Source organism: Oryctolagus cuniculus, chromosome 2 (genome assembly GCF_051225735.1).
Source record: "Oryctolagus cuniculus isolate XC-2025 breed Fujian yellow rabbit chromosome 2, ASM5122573v1, whole genome shotgun sequence".
Lineage (NCBI taxonomy): Eukaryota > Metazoa > Chordata > Mammalia > Lagomorpha > Leporidae > Oryctolagus > Oryctolagus cuniculus.
The window spans coordinates 162,920,954-162,945,354 of NC_142868.1; the positions used below are offsets into that span (position 1 = coordinate 162,920,954).

The following is a 24,401-nucleotide window of genomic DNA, read 5'->3' on the forward strand; positions in this document are numbered from 1 at the left end:
ACAGCAGGGGGCATGAGTTTGGCTCGCGGGAGCGCCCAGACAGACCCCTCCCGGGAGCCCTGTGGATGAACAGGGTTCAGGGATGTGGGATCCAGGGCCGAGTCCGTAACCGGGAAACGGGGACAGACACGGAAATCAGGTCGTCCAGGAGCCCATAGGTCTCCAGCTGGTCAAGGGCTGGCCGGTCCTCCTTGCAAAGCAGTGTCTTCAACCAGTTCTGTCACCTTAGCTCGGTGGTTACTTCCGGTCTGCCTGCCCTGCTGGCCTGCGAAGGGCCTCCCTGTCTCCGGCCTCGGCCCCGCTTCCTCCAACTGCAGTCGGTAGTGGAGGCCGGGAGGCAACCGCTGAAGCCTTTGCAGTGTCTCAGTGCGCCTCAGTGCGCGCGCACAGGCCACACGACTTGCCCGCCATGATAACCGACGGCCCGCGTCTCTCAGACCCCGTGACCCACGACTTCTCAACACCCGTGGGCCCGCACCATACCGCTGCCCATGGGCGTCTCCTCCCTTCCAGCCACTTCACCCCTCTGGGTCCATGCCACCTCCTCAGAGAAGCCTTTCTGGTCCGCACAGCCCCAGTTACAAGTCCTGGTGATGCTGCCAATCCCGGAAGTCGGCGTGCGCCTCGGCGGGATGGGTTAGCTCCCAAGTGGTGACCTCGACCGCTTCTGCCTGTCGCTTGCCCCTCGGTTCTCAGCGAACTCAGTTACGCTGGGACTAGGGTGGACGCGGCATCGCCAGAAGCTCACAGCGCTCTCCAGGGACCCGTGGGCTCGGCCGTAGCTCCTGTCACCCGCACGAGGTAAATCTCTTGCGTCTCACGGGAATCTGCACAGCGCACTCCCTGCCACTCAATAAAGTTCACTCTGAAACCCGCCCACGGGGCAGCGCTGGTGGTTCAAGCGCAGGCCTGTCCACCCTGGAATGGGAGCTCGCAGCAACCCCGGCTCCTCGCCCGACAGGCAGAGCCCCTCTCGCGCACCCAAGGAAGGATCTCTGCCAAGTGTTCACCCGGCTACCGGGAGCGCACGGGCGAAGAAGCCTGAAGGGCACCGAGTACGCTGGCCGACGCTGGTCGTGAGACGGTGGCCACGTGGTGGTCTTCGCTGACCCTGTTCCCCCTGCCCGCTTCAGCTCAGATTCGGGGGAGGACAAAGGCCTTGGTGCCCCCGCCCACGTATGTACATGTGTCCGTCCTCCATTCGTCCTCCTGGGCCAGCCTGGCCGGGTCAGCTGTGGTTGGCAGGCCCTGAAGAGGCTGCTCCCGTGCGTCTGTGCGTCCCCGGGCGAGGTGGGCGCAGGCAGAAGGCGGCAGCGCCGGTCCCGGGCTGCAGAGCCAGAGGCGCGCGCGCCAGTAATGAGCATCGCGTTCAGTCATTAATGGGGCCTTGCTAAGAATTTCTGTTTAATAATGGTGGCGAATTAATTATGATGGTAAATACCCATCTCAGAATGCAGCAAGCCAAGACCAGTGCCAGCCTGGAAGAGCTCCAGCCGCCCCCCGCCACAGGCCCGGCCACCGCCTGGGGCTGCCCAGCACTGCAGGGCACCGGCGCGGGGAAAGACCGCCGCGCAGGAAGACCAGAGCTCCAGGCCGCGAGGGGCAGGGGAGGCCGGGGCTGCGGCCGCAGCGCCTCCCAACGGCCGGAAACAAGACAGTCCTAGCCAGAGACTGCGGGACAAAGGCCCCGGGCGAGAGCGCGCCGCGCAAGCCATCAGGGAGCAGAGCCCCGGGGGAGCACAGCCACGGAGCGCGTCCATCTCCTCCCCGAGCCCGGCACCGGGCACTCCGCCGCGCTCCTCACACCTCTGAACCTTGCCACGGCCCCTCAGGCACTTCCGTTTGGATCCTTGGGCTGCACACACTCTCCCTGCCTTCAGAGATCTCACCCCCACCCCCACTCCGTCCCAAACCCCTCTTCCCCACGGGAGGAGCACAGCCTGGGTGCTTGCCTCTGGCCCGCAGCTCCTCAGCGCGCGGCCACTTCGCCTGCTTCCGAGCGTCTCCTCCCTGGGCCCGCGGAGAGCAGCGTGGTGGTGCTGCGGGGCGGGCCTAGGCGGAGGGGACACGCACGTGGACGTGACTGGCCTGCGGTTCCTATCGTGCAGCACATTCTGCACAGTCCCCGCTGTCGGAGGAATCACATTCCTGCAGGTTGAGGCCTTTTCGTTTTCCAAAAAGACTAAGCCGGCAAGAGCCCGCGGCTTCCTGGTAAAAAGTGAAGTCGCACTGGTAGGAGTGGAGACGTGCTTTGTCGCCGTTGTGCCGTTCGGGATCTCAGCCCTGAGCTCACTCTCGGAGGTAGAGGGACGCGTGTGTGCGTGTTTGCGAATGGAGCCGTGTTGGAGGGCACACCTCTGAGAGTGTGGGGCCAGGGGAGAGGCGGCTGCAAGTGCAGGGAGGGGTGGCATGCGGAGGTGGGCGCGCCTTTGGGCAGTGGAAGCTGCCTGGAGCCCCCCCTCCCCCCCTCCCCCCCGCCCAGCTCCCCAGGGGAGTTGGGCATCTCTGGCACAGGTGCGGTACTCCCACAGTGCTCACTTCACTTCCCAGGCCAGTGCTCCCTTTCTAGAGGAATGAACTGATCTCCACTACAGTGGCACCCTCTCCCAGGCAGGCTTGCTCCCCCTGGGAAACAGCTGCTCCCTTTTCTCTTTAATCCTTCCTGCCCACTCTCCTTTTTGGTTCAAATCACCTCCTTTCTCTTGCTTCCCCTTTGGGCTGCCTCCCTACTCTACAATTTTTCTCCCTCTTTTTATTTTTTAAGATTTATTTATTTATTTATTTGAGTTACACAGAAAAGGGGAGGCAGAGAGAGGGAGAGAGAGAGAGGTCTTCCATCTGCTGGTTCACTCTCCCAATTGGCCGCAATGGCCGGAGCTGTGCCAATCTAAAGTCAGGAGCCAGGAGCTTCTTCCAGGTCTCCCATGCAGGTGCAGGGGCCCAAGGACTTGGGCCATCTTCTACTGTTTTCCCAGGCCATAGCAGAGAGCTGGATCGGAAGTGGAAAAGTGGGGACTCGAATCAGCGCCCAAATGGGATGCCAGCACTGCAGGCGGTAGCTTTACCAGCTGCACCACAGCGACTTTCTCTCTTCTCCCTCTGCCTTGTTGCTCAGCAGAACAGCACACCCTGGGCATTTGGATCTGGAATGGAGGCCTCGGCTCTGTTGTCCACTCGGGAGAGTAGGCATGTCTCTCTGAAGATGCTTATCTGGTGCTCTCTCTTTCTTGGTGTGTGTGTGTGTGTGTGTGTGTGTGTGTGTGCTGGGAATGGGTGGGAGTGGCCTCTGAGTGCCTATAGTCAAGCAGTGTAGTCTGGGTTTGGGTGGGTTCACAGGTGTGTGTCTGTCTTGGTGAAATATAGTGGCTACCTTCTCTGAACTTAACTGTTTACTGGCCACCTTCCTTGTGTGTGAATTTTGGGGAACCTCTGCCCACTGTGTCCACCAAGGCTACACACGAAGAATTTCTGGGTGCTACTGCTTTTTATGCAGATGTGCACCTCCATTGTCAGGTGAGCCTGGGCAGCTCTGCAGGAGGGTGTGGCTGTGAGGCTGGGCAGGTTTATGGTGTCACTGTGCAGGCTCAGGGTGTGCGGGTCCTGAGAGTGTGCCCCGTAAGGAGAAGGATGAGGGATCCTCGTGTCTGTGAGCAGCAGTGTATTTGGAAAAGCAGGTACTGCATAGGATAGGGAAGAAGGTCTGTAAGTGAGGGCAAGCCCGGACTGCCTTTATGGTGGAATGGCTTGGGTGAGGGTGTATGTGATGTGTGGGGGTATATTTATGTAGATGGTGTGTGTGTGTGTGTGTGTGTGTGTGTGGTACAGCCTCTGTCTGCCGGGCTGTGCCTGTCCCCTCCCGCCGAGCCCCGCCTGGCAGAGCAGAGCTCAATCAGCCACTGCATGAATACACTCGAATGGAAAGTTGTGCTCAGCTGACCGGAGAAATCGGAGCTGGGCTAGTTCTGCTCCCCTCCTCCCTGGCTTCCCCTCACCCTCCCCAGCCCTCCCTGGGGCCAGACGCCGGCCCGGCAGCACACTGGGGCGGGGAGCTCTGCTCAGCTGGGGCCGGAAAGGGCCAGGGAGGTGGGATGCTGACGGGGCCTGAGAGCGAGGACCTGGGGCCGCCCGAGCAGCATCTCAGACTGCTCTGGGGTGGGAGGGGGTGGGAGTGGAGGGGCCAAAGGGGAGGGCCCTAGAAAGCCCCAGAGGCGGCAGCGGTGCTACAGATGACAGTCACACAAAGGCCTAGGCGGGGACAGAGAGGGCCACGGAGGCAGAGGAAGACAGGGAGGGGGAGAAGAGACCGGGACCAGGCTGTGTGCTTCGCTGACCTGGGCCACGTTCAATGTACCCACAAAGTGCCAGGCTGTCCCATTCTCCTTTCAGAAGAAGCTTGGGTGGGGGGCAGTCAGGGTTACAGTCACCCACCTCAGCTCACCTGGGTCAAGAGCCTCATGGGAGAAAAATCCCCCGCCCAACGTTGGGCCACCCCTGGCAGTCAGCCCCAATCCCAGCCCCGACTGGTCCGGCTCCTGTGCCTCTAGCCCCACCATTGATCGGTGGCCCCGCCCTGCGCCGTGGCAGCTTCCGGGTCATTTCATTTTAATCAATTGTGCGTCTCGCCGGAGATAATCAACCGCACTGGCACTGGGCAGGCGACTCTGTGGTTTATCAGGAGGGCAAGAAGAGAGGTGGTGCAGGGGAGTTCCGGCCCTACCTGGGGGCAGGGACAGAGGGGGGCTTTTGGGGCCGAGGTAGGCAGGCAGGAAGAGGTAGGGCGGCCTCTGTTCCTGAAGCTGGCACCTTCCAAGAGATGGGACTTGGACGCGCGCCTTCCCCGTTGCATATCCTATCTTGCCCATTCAAGTTTCCGATGCAATTCCTGGGTTGCCGCTGTTTTTCTTGGAGGGAGGCAGGCCCAAAGAGAATATGGCCAAGTTAGCGGTCACTCCTCAAGCCCCTCAGGCCCTGCTGGAGGTGGCCCAGGTAAATGGGGGCCTAAGCACACTGGGAAGGCTGGGGCCGGAGTGTGCCAGCTGTGGCGACTGTGCGCGCGGTGCGGTGTGCCAAGGTTCCAGTACGCAGGAGGGGAGCCAGATACCGGCTGCCGTGGGGGCCCATGGCTCGTCAGGTCTAAACCAGGGACACGAGGCCCACGCGAGAGCACACACTCCCCAGGCCCAGCCACGACCCACAACGCTCCCGGAAGGTGTGGGCTCCGCACCGCAACGGAGACGGCTTCTCTGCAAGCGAGGCCTCACCGACCTTGTCCTAGCCCTGCGCCCCCAGCGACTCCTGGGAGATCGACTGCTTTGACCATGGCTCTAAAACAAGGAGAATGAGCAGGGGACAGTAAAAGGCCAGATCTGGCTGGGAAAGGGACTTTTCCTTCATTCTGATGCTTAAAGGGGCAGAGGTCAAATCCTCCCTACCATGCCCAATGTATCAGGATAAATGTTGGACTGGGAAAACCAGAGCCCAATTTTCCTCTGCCCTCCAGTCAATAAATACCCCTGTGATCCTGCACTTCTTCTGGGAACAGGAAAGCTTGTTTGGGATGGACAACCTGAGGGCCATCGCAGTGGGTTGACTGCAAGGAAACTCACCCCGCGGCTCAGACCAGAAGGGAAACCCACAAGACCCACGTCCACTGCACAGAAAGGTCCTGCACACACAGCGTCCTATGTGTGCCCTACCTAATATGCCTGGCAGAACTGGGTGTAAACTGTCCAAGCCCATACAAATACATATATATACTATGCAATATAATGAAAATATACTGGGCATCCATTTGTACCAAATATACTCACACACACACACACAAACCATTTTGTACTCAGACCTTGGTTGGTGAAAACCTTAGCATTCGGTGTTGCACACATGTACACCACCCACTGCAAGCAATCTGCCCGTAAGTGTTTGTGCAGAACTAGGAGGAAACATAACCACGACCTAGGTGATAAATGATAGCAAAACAGACAGGGCCCAAGCCCTCCGGGCTAAAAGCTGTGTGGACTCTGGTCCCCTGTCTTCTGCAGTGGAGTAGGCATCAACCAGATACCCCAAACCTGCTTTCTCTGCCAGGTATGTTGAGAAACGAAGCATTTTAAATCAGGTTTGTCCTCTGTCGCAAGACAAAAAGAGTACCTGCTCCAGGTGTCACTGGCTGAGGACCTTCAGGGCCTTCCTCCAACAGAGCCACTCTCTCCTGCCACCCACCAATTCTGGTGAGTTGATGGGAACACATCCAGCCAGATTCCACCGAAGCAGCCTCTTTGGATGTCCAGGCGAGAGCTCTAGGTCAAGTGTGCAGGGCTGTCTAACGATGGGAGTGTGTGACAGGGCCCCTCATCTGGGAACGGAGGCTCAAGCCAGGCAGAATCCCGGCAGCTCCTCCCCAAACCCCTACCACCTGGGTCCCTACTGCCAGAAACGTGCCCGTACAAGGGATGCTTTCCCCGGCTGTGAACACGTGCAATTCTGATGCTGCGTGCCAGCCTACAGAAGTGGGAAGCCCCAGAGGATAGCCGGATGCCTTGGAGCCATCTGCCTCATGGAAATGCCCGCCTGGCACACAAGGGCCCACGCGAGAAAGCAGTGCACCCTCAGGCCAGTATGGCTCCCCTGGTGCCGCCTGGGATGGGGACAAACGGAAATTGGAAGTCAAAATTGGTTTGGAAACCAGCGTGAAATTCCGGGCACGTTTCTCCCTAATCCTCTGTGCCTGGAAACCGGACTTTCGAGTGAAGGCAAGCTTTCTGAAATGACCTCTTTGGCTCCTCCTTGGGGGACAGAGGCCACCCTTGCCCTGAGTGGCAGAAGTACCTCCAGCCATGCCATCTCGGGGAACTGTCTGGGGGCAACGTGGTTAGCAAGAGGTGGTGACTTTCTTTCTTTTCTTTTCTCTCCCTCTTGTTCGGCTTTCATTTTAAAGTACAGAACTACTTGGAAATGTTAGGGAGCTCAAGAGACTCAGGGCTGATCCCAAAAGCTGGGAAAGAAAATATCAGAGAGACAGACAGGCAGCCAAAAGCTACTCTCACAGTCGCAGAGGCACAGGGCAGTGAGTGAGGAGGCCCTGAACTCTGCCCAGGACCTCCTTCCCTCTGCCCTGGCTCTCCACACGGTCCCCACCGGGCCACAGTTACCAGTCCCTCCCCGACACGCCCCCTCCCTGGAGAGGAGAAAGACAAACCCTCTCAGCTCTGCTTGGGTCGGATGCTTTCGGTCTGGCCACCTGTGTGCTCCTCCTTTTAAAAAACAAAGCAACATAGCCCCCCAACATACCGCAAAGCCCCACAGGGCAGAGCGCGCGCCTGTGGGGTTGCGGGACCTGGCCACTCCGGCTGTCGTCCCCTCCCCGCCGCACCCTCTTTGGCTCTTTCCCCAAAGGGCCTGTGTCCATCTCCCCACCCAACTCCCGCGACAAGCTCGTCCCCAGCCTGGCAACCTCGCCCCAGCTCCAGCGGCGGCCGAGTGAGAGAGGAGCCGAGGGCCAAGGCGAACAAAAGCACCAGTCTGTGGGAGTGATAAGAAAATGGAGAATACTGTATTTGCTTTAGAAAGTTTTTACATATAGATAAACACGCAGTTAAGATAACAGTAGAAGCGCCCTAAGGGGGGTGAGAGATACCTCCAGAGCAGCTAAGAAATACTTGAAATAGCTTTTGCATAAGTATACTACGGTCTCACTCTCCGCTTCTGCTAGCGGCGGGGTCCCTCTTCCCAGCCCAGCCTGCCCTGCCTTGTCCCAGAAGGGCCCGGCGAGGCTGGGACACCCAGCAAGCCAGGAGGGGAACCCCAAAAAAGGAAAGAGACAGGTGAGCAGGGAGGGAGGTGGGAAGTGGGAGAAGAAAGAAAGAAAAAGGGAGAGAAAAAGCAATATCATATACAGGCAATTTCTACACATATATTACAAACTGGGAAAATGACCAATCATTAAGATATACATAATTCATATAAAATTTTGAAATAAAAATAAAAATCTGTTACAGTCATAACTATTCTTTTTCCACATTTATAACCAGTACCCACACAGGCAGTGACAGAGTGGAGAGAAAAAGGTGCTTACGAAGAAAATGATTGTCTGCTGAACAAAAAACAGAAGATTGCATCTTGTTGGACCAATACTTGGACTTAAAAACAGAGGAGAAAGAGAAAGAAAGAGAGCGAGGAGGAAAAAGAGAGAGAGAGAGCAACAAAAGGCGAGAAACATTTGCTATTTCCCTCTCAAAGAGTTTTTTTTTTTTTTTAAACAAATTCAGAAAGGAGATGGTGGTGTTTTTTTTTTCTTTTTGTCTGTGTCGCTTTTGTCGTTTTGTCGTCTTCCGTCGCGGTGGTGGTTGGTTTTTGTACAGTCGACTCTTTTTAGACCGTTTTAAACTAGAGAGAATATTTTCCCAGATACAAATGAATCGTCATGCAGGTGGGGTGCCGGGTCCGTGGGAACCGAAAGGAGAAGCCGCGCTTGTCCTGGAAAGTACACAATTGTCACCTCTTTTATGTTTTCTGCCCAACAGCAGCGTCTGCGACCGTCTGTTGGCCTCGCCGGAGATGGTGGTCGGGGGTTGTTGATGGTTTGTAGTAATCTGTTATTTTGCTTGGTTTGTGTATATTTTTGACTGGGGCGGGAGTGTGTGGACATGTGTATGTGGTTGTGTATCCTGATTTCGGTTCGTTCTGGGATGGAGGAGGAAGAGGAAGAAGAGGAGGAGGGCAAGGAAGAGGAGGGGAGGCGAGGGGGAGGAGGGGAGGGGGAGGAGGGCGGCCTTGGCTATCATACATCACATTCCGAGTCGCTGGAGGTTACCGAGAGGATGGAGGTGCCGGTGTCCGCGCGCTCCGTCAGGCTGGACACGCTGGTGGTCGGGCTGGCCGCCGTGGACGGCGACTCTGCCGAGCCGTGCGTGGGACAGCCGGGCTCGGCCAGCGAGCGCATCCCGCTCGGTCCGATGGCCTGGTGCTGGAGCCTGCGGAGAGAGAGAGCCGCGCCCGCCCTGACACAGCGGCCCGCACCCGGCTCCCCCGAGCCGCCGCCCAGCGCCTACGCCGCCAGGAGCCGCCGGGCCTGCCACCGCCCGCGCTTCCCGGCCTGCCCTGTCCCGCGCGCCCTGCCGCCATCCCCGACTGCCCTCTGGGCGTTCGTCCCAGCAGCTCCTAGAGCGCCTCCCCGCCGCCCCAGCGCGGGTCCCGGCTCCCAGCGGCTTTCCGCGGGCCTCCCGAGGCTTCCGGGGTATGGGGTGGGCCTCAGCGGAAAGGTAGCACCCGGGCCCGGCCGCCTGCGGAGGCCTGGGAGCACAGCAAAAGACGCTGAGCCCCAGGGCCGCGGAAGTTGGGGTTGGGGCCGCCTTTCCCTCTAGTCCCCGGGGGTTCTTCACCCTAAGCAGGCTGCCTCCGGAGGGCCTCCCGCCCCTGCTGCCCCCCCCCCCCCCTTCGCCAGCTGCGGATTTCTCGGCCGCAGCTCCTCTTGGGTAGGGCACACTGACTTTGCTCTCTGGATCCCCGCTCAGAGCGCAGGATCAGGGGAAGAGAAAATTAGGGAGGCTGGAAATGGGAACGTGGAGAAAGAGGAAGGAGAAAGAACCAGATGATGGAGAAGGCAGGAGAGAGAGGCATGGAGCGGTCACCATCTGCCCCAGCATCTCCCACTAGGATGCCTCCCCCTGGCCCTGGGCACTCCCCTCCTTAGGCGAAAACTGGGTCCACAGGCAGGGGTGAGAGGGCCATGGGCCCCCTATACCAGAACACACTCTGGCAACTCACCCACCACCCTCTAGCTACCCACAGCTGTCAGTAGCAGGGGGCGGCCATGCTTGCCCCGTATAGCAGGCCCAGAGCAGCCCTGGCTGCAGGAGACACAGGTTCCAAAACAAGGGCTTTCTCCCAGCTTCCTCCCTTCCTTCCCCCTCTGCCCCCCATTCCTTTCCCCCTGCCCCCTTTCCCTCTACTCCCTCTTCTCCCTGTTTCCCCCAGGCCTTGTCGGCTGAGGGTCAAGCCCAATACAACTTTGTGACTTTGTGGCCAACTTCCCCGAAGCAAGCTGCTCCTGACCCCTTCCCAACTCAGCAGACCACAGGGATGCTCCCTGGCAGGTGCATGCCGTGTGCACGCTGCTGCGCGCCCACTCGGCCTCTCCATTCCAGCCTGGCTCTCCGGCTCCGGGATAGGCTACGCGCAATGTTGCGGGGAGGAGGCCACCGCAGCGGGCCTCTGGCCTTTCCCTTTGTGACGAGGACCCAGTTACACTTTTCTCTCCCTGGTGTTCATGGCAAAGTCCTTTTTTTTTTTTTTAAATGCATGGAAATAAGCACCAGATGGCAAGGAGTACATTCCTTCCCTCCCTGTCTCCAGACTCGGAGAAGCTCGGGGCACGAGCCGGGGTTGAGGAGGGCGCGGGGGCGGCTCGCCGCGGAGGCTCCCAGGGGCTGAGGCCCGGGGACGCGAGGTGAGGGCACTCGGCGCCGCAGGCACACCCTTTTGGCCCGGATTAAAGTCTCTGTCGGGCACGGCAAACGGCAACCCCACAACCCGCCCCCTCTGCCGCGCGCCCGCCGGGGCAGACGGAAACTTTCTCCAACTGGCCGGGGAGCAGCCGCTTCTCGGGCGCTGGATGGCTCTCTACCACGTCCCGCTCGCCCCCATTTCAACCCTCGCCCCTTTCTTCCCCGGCCCGGAAGCTGCAGCCAGGCCTCAGACCCCTCCACTGACCTGTTCTTGGCCGCCGCGGCGCGGTCGCGCTGCCTCCGGTTCTTAAACCAGTTGCCTACTTGTGTGGGGGTGAGGCCGGTGGCCTGCGCCAGTTCGCGTTTCTTGCTGGGGTTGGGGTAGGGGTCCTGCAGGTACCACTCCCGCAGCAGGCTCCGAGTCCGCTCCTTGAAGCAATGCGTCTTCTGCTCGCCGTCCCAGATGGTGCGCGGCAGCGGGAACTTCTTGCGCACGCGGTACTTGTCCACTGGGCCGAGGGGACGGCCGCGCAGCTTCTCGGCCTCCTGGTAGTGCGCCTCGAGCCACATGGCCTGCAGCTTGCCGTGAGACTCCTTGGTGAACTTGTGGTTCTCCAGGATGTGGTAGAGGTCGCGGAAGTTGCCCGTGTGGAAGGCGACCACGGCGCGCGCGCGCAAGATCGACTCGTGTTTGTTGATGGCCTCGCACGCCCCGGGGGCCACGGGCAGCGACCAGAGGAAGCGGCCCAGCCGCTCGATGTCGCCCGTCTCCTCCAGCGTCTCGCAGACGCTGGCCACCTGCTCCGGCGAGAAGTTGAGGGTGGGCAGCTGGAACATGGACAACTCTTCCGGGGGGGCCCTGGAGCCGCCGCCGCCGCCGCCGCCGCCTGCTCCGCCAGCACCGCCGCCTCCCGCACGGTTCCCGCCGCCGCCGCCGCCCGCGCCGCCGCCGCCGCCGCCGCCGCCCGCGCCGTTCCCGCCGCCGCTCCTCGCCAGAAGTAGGGAGCAGTGGTGAGAATCGGCGAAGTTTGGCAACAAGAAGTGGGAGGAATAGAGGTCTAAGGGGGAGCGGAATACCATGGACTGACCTGAGAGGAGAGGAGAAAATTCAGGGAGAGGAAGAGAGAGGGGAGGAAGAGGAGGAGAGGGGCGAAGAGGACCAGGAGGAGGGAGAGGAGAGGGGGGAGGAGGAGAGGGAGAGGAGGGGGGAGCAGGAGGAGGAGGAGGGGGAGGAGGAAGGACGTAAGGGACACCCACACCCCACACACATCCACACACACACACACCCGCGCAGCCACATAGAGAGGCAGGAGGGAAAGCGGCCCGGTGCGCGCGCGCAGACAGCACCAGAGACACAGAGGGAGAGGGAGAGGGAGCGAGCGAGCGAGAGCCAACCACCGCCGAGTCAAGATTCAGCGATTCCACAGCAATCGCCCTAATGACAACAGCCTCATAATATCTCCCCTAAATCCACAGTGAGTGCAGCATTGAAACATTTTGTTTCGCTTTTCTATTGGTCTGCGGCGTGTCGTTGTGGCGTTGCCACGGCAACCGCTGCCAATCACTGTCAGCCCTGCCAATCAATACCGAGAACGTAAGGACGGTTTTACCACTTAGCCAGAGTGAGGGGGAGGGGGAGAGGAGGGAAGGAAGGAAGGAGGGAGACAGGGGGAAAGAGAATTTTTTTAAATCTTTGCAACTCTAAATCTCCCCCACATCTCTCCCGTTCTTGCTCTCTCCCTCTTTCCTTCTTCCCTCTGCCCCAAAGAAGTTGATCCAGAAATTCCAAAAGCCATGGGCACAGAATACTTGAATGGGATGAGCAGTTACATGGGGGATTTCGTTAGCAGGCAAGCAGCTCCCTAACCCTGCCGAGGGCAGGCAGGGTGGCTGCCTGGAGAGGCCGGGAGCCGGCTGAGCCGGCCCGGTTTGGACGTGGTGCACACGTCGAGCCTGCTCTTTCTGCTTATGTGAGCACTAACAGTGGGCAGGAAGAAAGGACAGATGAGATCATGGGGCCCACTGTGAAGCGACCTCTTGAGCCTCAGCACCCGCCAGGGCTTCGGGATTCTAGTGGGCCTCTGACCCCAGGGAGCCGGCGCCCAGGACCGGGGTGCAGGAGGCCGCTCCGACCTCCGCACTTGGTGCTGGTGGACTGCTTTCACCCCAGCTGCCTCTGGACAGTGATGGTGCTTCCTTTTACTCTGCCCCAGGACTAGGAGGCTTCTCTTCTAAAGCAGGAAACAACACTACATTTCCTCCATCTCAAACAGCCACCAGATTCTTTGTGTCCCCCCCCACCCACCCAACACACACACTTGAGCTGCCTCCCAGAAGAGTTGTGCAGGAGCTGGGGAGAGCCCTTCTGGACCCCAGGGAATCTTGCAGATGGACAGGCTCCTCCACCCCTACCCCTACCCCCACCCCCCACACACACCAGAAAGGAGCTCTGGGCCTGCCCCCCCCCCCAAGATCAGCAGAAAGCTCAAACTTTGGAGACCACCCCAGGGAAGCGGATGAGGCCTGAACGTTCTTGTGTGTTTGTATTGTGAATAAAAATAATATCTGCTTTCTGTAGGGCAAGTGACACCGCACGCCTAAGCCAGGCCCCGGAAGGTCCAGGGAGCACGGAGGGCCTCCCTCCCTCTGGCCAGGCAGGGGTATTTATTCTTAGGTAGGTTGCTTTTAAGAAGAGGTAATCAGCGTCTTGGGCTGGCCTCCCTTTGTGAAGCTTCTGTAACTATGGAAGTGTGATTTACGCAGATTTGTCGGGTCAGAGGCGTCTTTCCCGGCACACTGTGTATATTTAGACAGGACTCGGTTTGGTGTTAAAAAGTGTATATGTTGAATGGGTTCACACACACCAGCCAACAATGCTCACATTGTGGGCCCGTGTACAACGCGTATTGAAACGCAGGGCCCAGACTTCAACTAATCTGCCCTCAATAAAGCTGAAATAATTATCCTAAGCTGCCTTTCCAGAAGAAAAATCATTGAGGAATTCAAAACTTTTTTTTTTTAAGATCTTTTCTGCATTCCGATGCAGATCTGGGGGCGCAGCGCCGGGTCCACACCACTTTGGAGATCTCAAAGAGGGAGCAGAAAAGAGACTGAGAATTTAAATGGGAAACCTAACGTGACTGGGGCGGCGAGTGTCCCAGCCCCTAAACCCAGAGCGGAGGCCCTACCTAGGCCTCGACTCCAGGGGTGCCAGGCCTCAGAGGGCCAGAGCCCAGGCACGCAAGCCCCTCCGGGTCAGGCGAGCTGCCAGCGCTTACTCTGCCTCGCCGCAGCGGAGGCAGTCCGGGGGCGGCGGGTCCTAAACCCGCGGACTGGGGCACACAACTGCTCCCCTAAAGGGAAGGCTGGTCAGGGCCCGCTTCCAGAGCCTCTCCCCTCCATGGGCCTTCCTCCCGAGCCCAAGTCCTTTTGCACTCAGCCTCCAAGCTCTGGGCAATCGTTCACTGCGGGGCCCAGAAAGAGCCCAAAGGTTGGGACACAAAAACAGACACTTCATCTTTTCTTCCCGATCCCTTTCTCTTGTAGGGGAAGGATTATAGGCTGAAAGGTGGGAGGGGGAAGGGGCAGGAGGAGGAAGCGGGGGAGGAAGGAATGAAAAAAGGGAGGGGAGTGGGTATTGTGCCGCGTGTGGGGGGAGAATTCCTACGGGTGGGTTTCCGAATATTGTGTTCAACTTTTTGAAAGCAGCTCGTGACCCCGAAACTGCATCCCCCGGAGCTGGGGATCCAGGCGCCGGGCAGGCGGGTGAACCCGGCCAGTCCCCTCCCGTCCCCGAAACCCCCGCCTCCGGGAGGGGGAGACCCGGCCTCTCCCGGCCGCTGCCGGCCCCGCGCCGGAGGGAGGCTGGGCAGGTGCCGCGGGGCTCCGCCGAAAGCGCTGAAATCGAAAACCGTCTTCACTCGGGGAGAATTGAGGCAAGCGCGGCTAAGACTCTGTTCGGCGGCATCACCGCCCTCCAGCCTGTGTGCGGGCGCCCGCGGACCTGCAGCATCCCGCCAGCTCCGGTGACGGCTGCGGCTCCGGAGCGCAAAGCCAGGCGGAGGGCGGCGGCAAGGCGCGCAGCTTTGTGCACCGGGAGCCAGCCCGGCGCTGCGGGGCGAGCGGCTGTCCGCGCCTCCCCGCAGAGCCTAGCTCCGCGCCGCCCACCGAGCCGCCACCGCTCAGCCCTGCGGCCGCCAGCGCCTCTGGGCTCTGGCCCGAAGTACCACGCCCGCCGCCTGGAGCCCGTAAGTTGAGTCCGGAGCGCTGGGCAGGGAGGCGGGGCGGCTGGTCCATGGCGCGGCTGGCCACACCGGCTGCAGGCTGCTGGCGGGATTAGGAGCGCAGGCTGGGCAGGCTCGCTCTCTCTAGGGGCGCTCAGTGCGTTCGGGTAGCGTGGGAGACTGTGGAGCACCGGAGTTCCCCGCCCAAATTCCGAGGCACTGGGCACTGGGGGAAGGAGTAGGAGCAGAAGGACCTCGGGTTTCAAGGCCCAAGCCGCCTTGCTCCCCGGTCTGGGCCTAAGCCTTTGGGCAGCGCGAGGACCACTCCACACGGAAGTGGCGCGCGGAGGGCACCAGCGCCCGGTCCCTCAGAGCGGCGAGGCAGTGGGGGAACAGGCCAGCCTGCGGGGCCTCTGGGCCCCTCCACTGCCCCTTGGCCGCTCAAGACTCCAAGATCTGAGATTCGGCGCCCGGTACAGGCCGAGGTCACCTGTGCAAAACAAAATTGCCGCTATTGTCCCCACACCAGTACCATTCCCGGCGCTAGGAAAGACAGCGTTCAGATGGCGCAGGGAGAGGACAGCGCGTTTGGACTGCAGAGTGTGCCCCCTCGTACCTGGACCAAGCGGGCATTTGTTTACAGACGTCAGCGGTGCCTGAGTGAGCCCCACGCTCTTCGTTCGGGTTTCAAGGGAAAGCTAGGGGATCTGCAGAGCGGCTGAGACAAGGATTCGGCCCGAGGGCGGCCCTGGAAGGTTTGTCCTGGGGGCAACGCCCCTTCCGGCCCCCTGGACGTGCGGAGGCGGGAGGCTGGCCGGGTGGCCCGAGGTCTGGGCCTCCCCGCAAGCTGCAAACTGCGGCGCTTGGCGTTGACGGCCAGGGAGGGCGCCGGGGAGCGCCGCACGCAGGCGGGGAGGCCGCGAAGCCCTTCAAGGACCCCGATTACTTCCCTTTCAAAAACAACTGCTCCCTCCCCGCGCCCCCGCCCCCTGCCTTAGCCTCCGGGGACCCGCGCTCCAAGCAATTGTCGCCCCGGACAGTAAACACAGCTCAGTTGCCTCAACTTTCTCCGTGCATAAAAGTTCCCGGCGTGCGGGGAAATTTGAATATTTGATCAGCCCCTTTGAGTGACCCTCATTAGCCTGGCGCCCTGCTAAGGCCCCAGCATTGCAAGAAAGCTGCTGGGCCCGGCGTTTGTATGCCTTGTTAGCGCCGCTTAATGAAGCCGCCCCGACGGCTCAAAGGCGGCCTCGGGGGCCAGCCGCGCGCACCTCTCGGCACCCCGCTCTGCCTAATGAGCCCCGCCGCCGCCCCCCACATCCTCACACAAGAGAAGTTTGGCTCTGCCTTGGGCCCCCGGCACTTCCCACTGCCAGGCCCAGGGAGGGGTAGGCACAGGCCCAGCCTAGATGGCAGTGAGGATCCAGCCCCAAAAAAGCGAGGGGGAACGGCAGACTTAGGGGTTGTGGAGCTACCCTGGCTGGGGATGGGAGGAGTGGCTTCTGTGGCTTCAGGATCTAGCCCAGGGGGTGCGCTGGCAGCCTCTCCCAGGAGGGCCAATTGTAAATCAATTAGAAACCGCAGTTCCTTAAAAGGTGCATCTGGACTAATGTTGGAATGGCACAGGGAATGTGCCCAGGGGAGGTCAGCCTGTCCTCAGCCTTCCTCCCCCTCCCCATGTCCCTTTGGTCTCCACCACCCAGGAGGCCACGCACTTTCCTCCACCAATCCTCTTCCCATAGCCAAAACTGGTGTGCTAGGGCTGGGCTCTGAGAAAGGCTGGGCAGGCTTAGCCGCCTGACCCATCACTGCCCGCCCTCCCCCCATCCGCAGAGCCCACATAGTCAAATGTGGGCAGGAGGGCAGCAGTGTGTCCCACCCAGCCCGGCCCTTCTCTGGCCTGTCTTTAATCATGCTGTCAGTCTTGGGGAGGCCTGGAGACAGTGCTCCAGGCAGGGCCACCCTGTGCCTAGACCACGTGGCTCCCTGGGGGAGACTGGACCTAGTCTAGGCCCTGGTGAGAGGACAAGAGGCAAAACTGTGGAAGGTAGCAAACCCAAGTGACCATTTGCTGCCCCTGTTCTTGGAGCAGGTGACCTGCTTGGCCAGTAAACATGAGACACCATATTAGAAATCGTGCTTCAGTTTTCAGAAGGAATTGACTTCTCTCTGTCCCCTCTGTCCTCTGCTGCTCCTTTTCCTGCACAACTGGAATTCAAGGTCCCCTCTCACACCCTCTGTGCACCTCCAGCGCTTGGTCTCTTAGAAGTTACTTTGGAAGGGGTTAGTGCCCTGGGTTTGGGAAGCAGGCCATACTGAAGGTCCTCCGGACCACCTCCTTGTGTATACCCACAAGCTCTCAGACACACAGCTAGCCTGGTCATTTAGTAACCTCACAGCCCCATTCCAGGGTGCCCAGGTCCAGGAGGGAGTGGAACAAACCAGCCTTCGCCATGTGCCAAAAAGACAAGGAGCCTCTGACAGGGGCACCCTCCAAGTCTGTCTGGTCTATTCAACCCACCCCATCTTCAGCTGGACCAGCAAAGACCCTGCCCCACAACCCAAACCGACCATCTTTAGGGATCACCTTTGAGCTGGTGTCAAAGGCAGGTATCTAGGCCATGTCCAGGGAAAGAGCAAAAATAGAGGTAGAGAAGTGAAGGTGGACACTGGTGGAGAGAAAAGAGGACTGAGGCGGAGGGTAGCACTCACCCTGTGGCCCCGAAGCCAGGCCCACCGACTGCTCAGGGGAGGAGGCGAGGGGAGGGGGCCAGAAGCCTGCGGGCATCCGTTGGGGCAGCAGGCTGGCGTGGGGAGCTAGATCCAGAGGAGAGGGGCGGGGAGGCTGGGGTGGGGGGATCGCCAAGGGTGTGTATGGGGGGGGGGGGGCTGCGGCTCTTTAAGAGCCACAGGGCTGGCAGGAGAGGCGCAGGGCCCGGTGCTGGTGACGCACTGACCCCGAAGGGGATTTAGCGGGAAGGGAGCTATCGGGCTCCAGGAGCTTTGTCCCGGGGCACCCGGAGAGGCCGAGGCACAAGAATAAGGAGCGGCTGCGGCATGAAAGGCCAGGCGGTGCGGCGGCGCTGCTGCTCTTGACTTCTGAGCAGGGCTTAGAAAGCCTGTCCCGGCTTAAGGAGAGCTGCCAGGGCCCGGCCCTGAGCGCAGAGTCTGCGGGCTCTGAGTCCGGGGCCACCAGGCTGAGGGGGGCACTGGGGGCGGGGCGGGGACCTGGCAAAGCCAGCCGACAGGAGCCTGACTGGCCCTGTGAGGTTCGGTCAGAGGAACAATTTTCTTTTCCCAACTCTGGCTTTTGGTTTTGTGTGCCCACTTCGCACAGCTTCGGAGCCGCAACCCCAGATGGATTCTCAACAGGTGTCTGGGTAAGTCGGTTTAAAGAATTCGGGTTACATAGTCAGCCCTTCCCAGACCCCTTCTCCTCCCTCCCCCCAGCAGGCCAGTGCTGGCCAGGATGAGGGAGTTGGGGTAAGAAGCAGTGCCCTTACCCGTGAGGGTCTTCGGGCTCCGGCTCGGGGTTCCAACCCAGGGAAGCTGGCAGGAAGCGCCTGCGAAGTTCCATACCGTAGCCCCAGGTCGCGATCACTCTTAGCTCCTTGATGCGAGCCCTGGCACCCCAAGAGGGCTGTGGGGGGAGGAGGGAGGGCCGCAGCACCTCCAAAGTGAAGCCACCAGGTGGGGAGACAGGGGACCCGGTGGGCGGGCGGTCTTTGTGTTGAGGTTGACGGCGGAAACCGAACTATTCATCCTCTTTTATGAGACCTGAGATCCGGTCCGAGGGAGCCCGCGCCAGCGGTACAATAGCCCACAGAAGAGCATCTCAGTAGCCAGGGGTAGGGGTGAGATGGGGGATATGGGGAGGGGGCCAAGAAGAGGGGGAAGGGAAGCAGGGAGAGGCAAAGGCGAGAAATCCGAGGCGTCCCAGTGAAAAGTCGGAAAAATGTCCCCAGAGCGCGCCATGAACAGGAGCGCGCGCTCGCGGGCGCACAGCCTCCCGCCGCCCTCCCCCACCCCATCCTCTCGCTCTCTCGCTCTTACACGCGCGCTCACACCCATTCCACACAGGTAGCCCACGCACGCGGCTCCTGGCCGTGTGGGGTCGCATGCCCCGGCGCCCAAGCCAAGCGCGGAGTAGAGCTGCCACCCCTGCAGCCCCCACTCCGCCTGCCAGGAGCCCTCCCGCCCCGTTTCCCGCGCCCCGCCTAGGGGAGCCGGGAGGGCTCCTGGGACTGGGGCACAGGGAGGATCTTACCTGCGGAAAGGTAAGGGAAGCCGGGAGAGTGGAGCAGCGGCGGATAAATATTCATTAGGAAGAGTAAGTCTCCTGTTAAACGGCGCGGTGCGCTCTCTCGCTCCTCTCTTGTTCCCTCCCGCCCTCTGTCCTCTATCAAGGCTCTCTTCCCTTCTCGCTCTGCTCCCCCCCCCCCCCTTCCTGCGAAATGCCGGGTGGATCCTTGTCTTGCTAACCTGTTGGGAAGCCTGAGCCGCAGGCAGCGCCTCCACAGCGAGCTGTTTGCTTTCGCTCCTGGGGCGCGCATTCCCCTGTTCTCTCCCCCTCCCTCCTTGGGTCCAGCCCCTCACCCCCTCCTAAATTACTACATCATTAGCTTTATTTTTCCTGGGGTGGTGTGGCAGCAATGCCGCTCGACCCACCTCCCCATGGCAGGGTGAAAAGCCGGAGGTCTCGGAAGCAGCCCCCACTTCATCTCCACCCCATCCTCACCAGTCTGATTTTTCTTCCCTCTCTCCATCTCCACGTCCCTCCAGTAGCAACCCAACTCTCCATCCCTCCCTCCCACCGCGGCCAATCTGGATCCCTGACGGGGTCAGCAGGTCGGTAGGTCCCATGCACTGGGGTTGGGCAGTGGATCTGAGGGTAGCTCTCCGGGTCTTCCTTTCCCACTTAGGGCTTCTAACCTGATTCTGAGCGGGGCCCCAGGGCAGCTTGGCCCTTGGGGTGTCGGAACGCCAGAGTGCACATGGAGGGCCTCAGTCCTCCAGGCATCTGGGGCCTTGGCCCTTTGATCCGACCGGGGAGGCTGCAAGGGGGTTGGGGGAGAGGTGACTTCATTTTGGGCGAGTTCGAAGGACAGACATAGCGACCGACCTTCGGGCTAGCATTGGCCCTTTGTGCACAAACTGACCTGAAGTTAGCCGCGAGTCCGCCTCTTTCTCTCTCACACCCGCAAGAACACACAGCTACAAGATTCCAGGAAGACACGAGGACTTGCTTCCCGTCGCAGGAGAACGCGCGCGCACACGCCACCCCCCTCGCCCCCAGAACGCCCGAGGTCAGCGTTCCAGTCGGCCGAGGACCCGCAGGCGCGCGGCCCGCCTGCGGGATACCCGCGAAGGAATACTTCGCAAGACCGCCCCAGAGAGCCGCAGGCTAGTCTTCCGGATCCCCTTCCTCCCTAGGCCACGCCAGGGACCCTGCGGGATCGCGCGGCCCGGGGGCGCTCGGGGGTGGCCAGGACGCGTGCTGCGGCAGCCGGCTGATTGCCGCGCGTCGCGGAGGGGGCTGGAGGAGGGGCCGAGGGGGCGGGCCCAGGCCAGTTCCCAGTTACAAATACAGCTCTGCTCCCGGGAGGCCAGGGAGGCGAGCTCAGTCCCCGAAAGTGCGTATCACTCGCCCCGAGGCGCTCCCACAACTGGGTCCCCAGAGACCCAGGGGGCATTCAACTGCGAGGTGGCCTGGGTGGCGGGTTCAGCCTTGAACTGAGAAGTGCCTCCCAACCTCAGTCCTTAAGCCCCCCGTTCGGCTCAGTCCTGCCGCTAATCTAGGACCCTGGAGGGTTCCAAAGAGTTGCAGGGCACAGGATCGTCTCAGGGGATCCCTGTCTCTCCGGCAAAGGTGAATTGGGCTGAAGAAGGTGTACGTAAAAGCCGGGAGGTCTGGGAAACCTCGTTAACCTTGCACCCCACCCAAAGCACAACGTTGGAATTCGCGCACCTCCCTGAGCGGACCAGGGCTTCCTGCCCAGGCTCAAGCTGAGTCATCAGTGCACAAAACGTATATGCAATTGTACCTGGATACACATGGGAGAATCAAGGGACACTAAGAGCAGCATTTGAGGAATAAAATGTCCACAGGGATAAGCTATTCCAGCGCATGGCTGCACATCCAGTTGTCCCGATGATGGCAAAAACCAGTGCTCTCACGGAGGGTCTCCAACACATAAGCAAACGTATAGGAAGAGGGAGAGGAGGACTCCTGGCCGCCTGGCCAAGGGCTTCTGTTCAGAGGCACGTTGCCCTGAAGGGAGAAACTTTGCTGTGTCCACTGGGTGAAAGGTTTTCTGTGGAGTCTTAGCAACTGGAAAGAACCAACAGCCTCATCCACCCCAAAGCCAACCCCTCCTTATTTATTTATTTATTTATTTATGCCTTCCCCTCTACTCTGTTGGAGACACCCAGAAGAGGGAAATGCAGGGAAGATTCATTTCCACTGGGACTCTTTTGGTTTTGTTATTTTCGGTCCCAGGGACTGTGTTCTACAGGAGGGCTCGGGTGGAGAGCATTCCTAATGAGATCCTTCCTAATACCTGAGGGGAACACTCAGCCCTAACCGGGGTTCCAGAAGTGGGAGAGCCCTTATTTTAGCCCTTTCACTGGTATCCCAAATTTGATTGTCGCAAACAACCAGTTGACCACCCCTAATTCCATCCCAATGCCCCGCATATCAAATAAATCTGCCTGAGAGCTCCCCAAAGCAAGTGCATTTGTTTAGCTTATTACACTGATTGTCTTTGTGAAATATTGGGGGGTTCTTGCCATCTGCTTCCCACCCCCAGGCTGGGGGGCTGCAAAGAGAGATTGCCAGAATTGCTCTGGGCCTGGCAAGGGCACAGGCTTGTGTCCCGCTGCTGGCTTGCTTGCCTGCCCGCCGCCTAAGAACTTTTCCAGACAGAGGCTATCTTGGGGTTTCAGGCGGAACAGGCAGTGGCCCTCCTTCTACTTCACCTCCTTTCCCTACTTTTTCTCTTTTGAGTTCTCTTGTTGAGCCTCTCCCTCTCATCTGAAAGAAGAGGGTAAGTTCTGGAAGATTCATTTAGACAAAGAAAAAGAAGAAGAAGAAAGGCGACTTTCTGGGCCAGCAAGTCGGATGACCACCCTCCAAGGGGCCAAGGGGGTCCATTTTGTGAGGAAGAAATGAACCACCCCAAAAATGCCCCAGCAGGACTCGGCTTGGCAGATGCAGTTGCCCTAGAAACGGAGGGTGTGGAGGGTGTGAGCAGGGAAGCATTCCTTCTCTTTAGGGGAGAAGCACTGCGCCGTTTTCTTTTTTTCAAGATACCTCTCATTCCTGGCCATTTTGTTGCTGTGGATGTTTGGAACAATAAAGAGTGAAAATCACTTTGGAGTCACATAGTCTTTGTGGGAAATGCAGTCCCCCCCAAGGCCGCTTTTCTTTCCCCACGCTTGTCTGTCCCGGCACTGACTCCCTCTCTCAAACCCCAAGTGTAACTTTCACAAATCCCTGCAACGGAGATGCCCTCTGCCTTGGGCGCTCCTCTCCCTCTGGAGAGTTTTATCTAAGCTCTCTCTCGGAGCACAAAGAATAGCCTTTTAGAGCTAGAAATGTTTGCTATTCCTTTCCAGCTCCACAGGCTGCTTCCCATTCTGCTTGTCTGATTTCAGAAACTGCCTGGGCATGGCCATGCCCGCGTCCGTTGCAACGTTTATCACGCAAGCGGAAAAGCAACTGGGTTTCTCACATCCCCGACTGCCCCGTGCACAGTCACTGGAGCTAATTCACATTTTCCCCTCTGTCTTTCCCCAGCACCCAGGTCACCTCTGCCCGAGGCCACCGGGCTCTGGGCAGCAGAGTCCACGTTGGGGACTCATTTGAGTAGGGCTGACTCTCCCATTGTCAAGGGCGTTTTGGACTGAGAAATTCTTAGTGACCATGAGGGCCCGGCTCTCTTTGCGGGTCTGTCTCCCTCTCTCTACCCCAAATGAGACAACTCCAGACCCCACCCCCCGCCCTAGTTGGAGCTGACCTGACCAAGTCCTCTGCCCGGGCACCCGGGGCTGAACGCTTTTCTGTGAGGTGGAGGTGCAGGGCTGGGGTGGGGAGAGTGGGGAGGGTACGCGGGTGGGGGAGGGGGACAGCCACCATCCTCCACAAGAAATCAAAATAACCAGATACCCCTTTAATCCTCGCAGTGTCAACGCGCTCCAGAGGCCGGCTCCCCTCCCAAGGTGGCTGCGTTCCCGGAGGGCCCGGCTCCCTGACGCCGCCCAACCCCGGGCCCGCGCGCCGGAGACGGGGCGCTCCGACGGCAAAAATCCCATACATTTTTAACTACAGTGATTACTAAATTAATAGCAGGCACTAAGACAGATGTCAAAACGTCTTGAAAATGTTTATCTGTGAATAATTGCGAAGGTGGTGGGACGCATTATCTGATTGTGTAATGAAATATGTATGAGAGGAACAGCTGTTTGCCTCAGCCACGGCCCTGCTCCGGGAGGCGGGAGTCGCGGCCGCGGTGGTCGCCCAGCTCGAGCCCCTCCCTGGCGGCGAGCACCGCTGGGGCGCCGGCGCCCCCAGAATCGCCCCGATTCCCGACACAGGCCGCCAGCACCGCGTCTCCGCTCAGCCTCGCCCCGAGGGCTCTCGTGGCCGCGTGAGGCTTCGTCGCCGGCCGCGCCGTTTCCTCGCGCCTTCGGGGCGGGCCGCAGGCTCGGACCGCCGGGGCCGGGGAGGCGCGCGCCCGCCGAGCTGTGCGGCCCTCTCCGAGGCGAGGCCCGGGAGCCCCACGACTCGGCGGGGCGGGCCTGGGGTCAGCGCGGGGTGACGGGCTCCCGAGAGGGCTTTGTTCGGCGCTCTCGCGGCACTGCGCACTTCCTTCCAGCCCCACCCCGCGCCGCGGCGCCCCGGCCCTGTTTGTTTTTCCAGCCCCGCGCCCTCCACCCCGGCACGCAAACGGACTTCGGGGCTGCGTCAGCGGCCGGGGGCCGTGGGCCGGGCCAGGCCCGAGGCCCGCTGGGGCCAGCGCGGCCAGTTCTGGCCCCTCAGGAAGCGGGGTGAGGGGACAGGGAGCTTTGGGGGCACTCCCCGAGTGAGAAGAGCAGAGGGCGGCCAGGCGGGGGCCGGTGGTCCAGTGGGGCGAATGGCCTCTACCGGCAGCGAAGGCCCAAGTCCTGGGCTCGGGAGGGCGTGGGCGGCCTATGCTGCTGCCCACTCCGCCGCCAGAGGTCCCGGCCCGGCCCGGCCCGGCAGGGGCCCGGAGGCAGTGTGGAGGCTCCGAGGACGCCGCCAGGTCTAGGCCTTGGGTGGGACATCAGCCACTCGGGGACCCCCTTGCGGGCCTCCTCCGGGAGTTTCACCCCTCGGCGGAAGCGTGTCCGGGGCTCCGCGCTGCCCGCAGCCCCCAGCTCGGCCGCGGGGCTGCCTGCGCTCTCCGCCTGAGCTGCGTCGCAGCCCCTCGCCTTCCCCAGCCCTGAGGCAGCGTCCCCTGTCCCAGGCGCCAGGGAAGCTTTGCCCCGAAGCCCCAGGCCCGCGGGGGCTCTTCTGGCACCGGCGCCCCTTGGCCGCTTCCGGGCCCGCTCTGCGTCTTGGCGGCCGCGCCCCTGGCCGCCTCGCGGTCGAGACCCGCTCGGGCGTTATTTCTCGAGCGTCGCCCCTTTTTACCCAATCCCTTATGCTTTTATTCTAATCCCACACATGACAGTTAATCTGCAATGATACCGCTTTGGAGGAACCTGTTGCATA

General features: G+C 60.5%; 1 protein-coding gene across 3 annotated transcripts; it reads right to left on the reverse strand.

The window, feature by feature from the left end:
• Window positions 1-7,527: 7,527 nt before the first annotated feature.
• On the reverse strand, window positions 7,528-22,734 carry SIX3 (SIX homeobox 3). Of its 3 annotated transcripts, none has more exons than XM_070069705.2 (4): window positions 19,825-22,734; window positions 10,708-11,530; window positions 8,810-8,969; window positions 7,528-8,472 (listed from the first exon to the last, which is right to left on the reverse strand). In XM_070069705.2, the coding sequence occupies exons 2-4, from the start codon at window positions 11,520-11,522 to the stop codon at window positions 8,383-8,385; spliced, it is 1,065 nt and encodes a 354-aa protein (XP_069925806.1). In that variant the 5' UTR covers window positions 11,523-11,530; window positions 19,825-22,734; the 3' UTR covers window positions 7,528-8,382. The 3 variants fall into 3 exon arrangements, with proteins under 3 accessions (XP_069925806.1, XP_051695132.3, XP_069925805.1); XM_051839172.3 differs by having other exon boundaries at window positions 18,933-22,734; XM_070069704.2 differs by lacking the exon at window positions 19,825-22,734 and adding an exon at window positions 15,282-17,493.
• Between the last annotated feature and the right edge of the window lie 1,667 nt (window positions 22,735-24,401).

What these genes read in the sequence shown, in the direction of transcription:
- SIX3 (XM_051839172.3), bottom strand. Translation starts at nt 19,218, where the DNA reads ATGCGCGCCCCAGGAGCGAAAGCAAACAGCTCGCTGTGGAGGCGCTGC. An exon ending in GCCGCGGCGGCCAAGAACAG is followed by an intron (nt 8,970 to 10,707) that starts GTCAGTGGAGGG and finishes CTCTCTCCGCAG; the next exon opens with GCTCCAGCACCAGGCCATCG. An exon ending in CCGGCACCTCCATCCTCTCG is followed by an intron (nt 8,473 to 8,809) that starts GTAACCTCCAGC and finishes TGTACTTTCCAG; the next exon opens with GACAAGCGCGGCTTCTCCTT.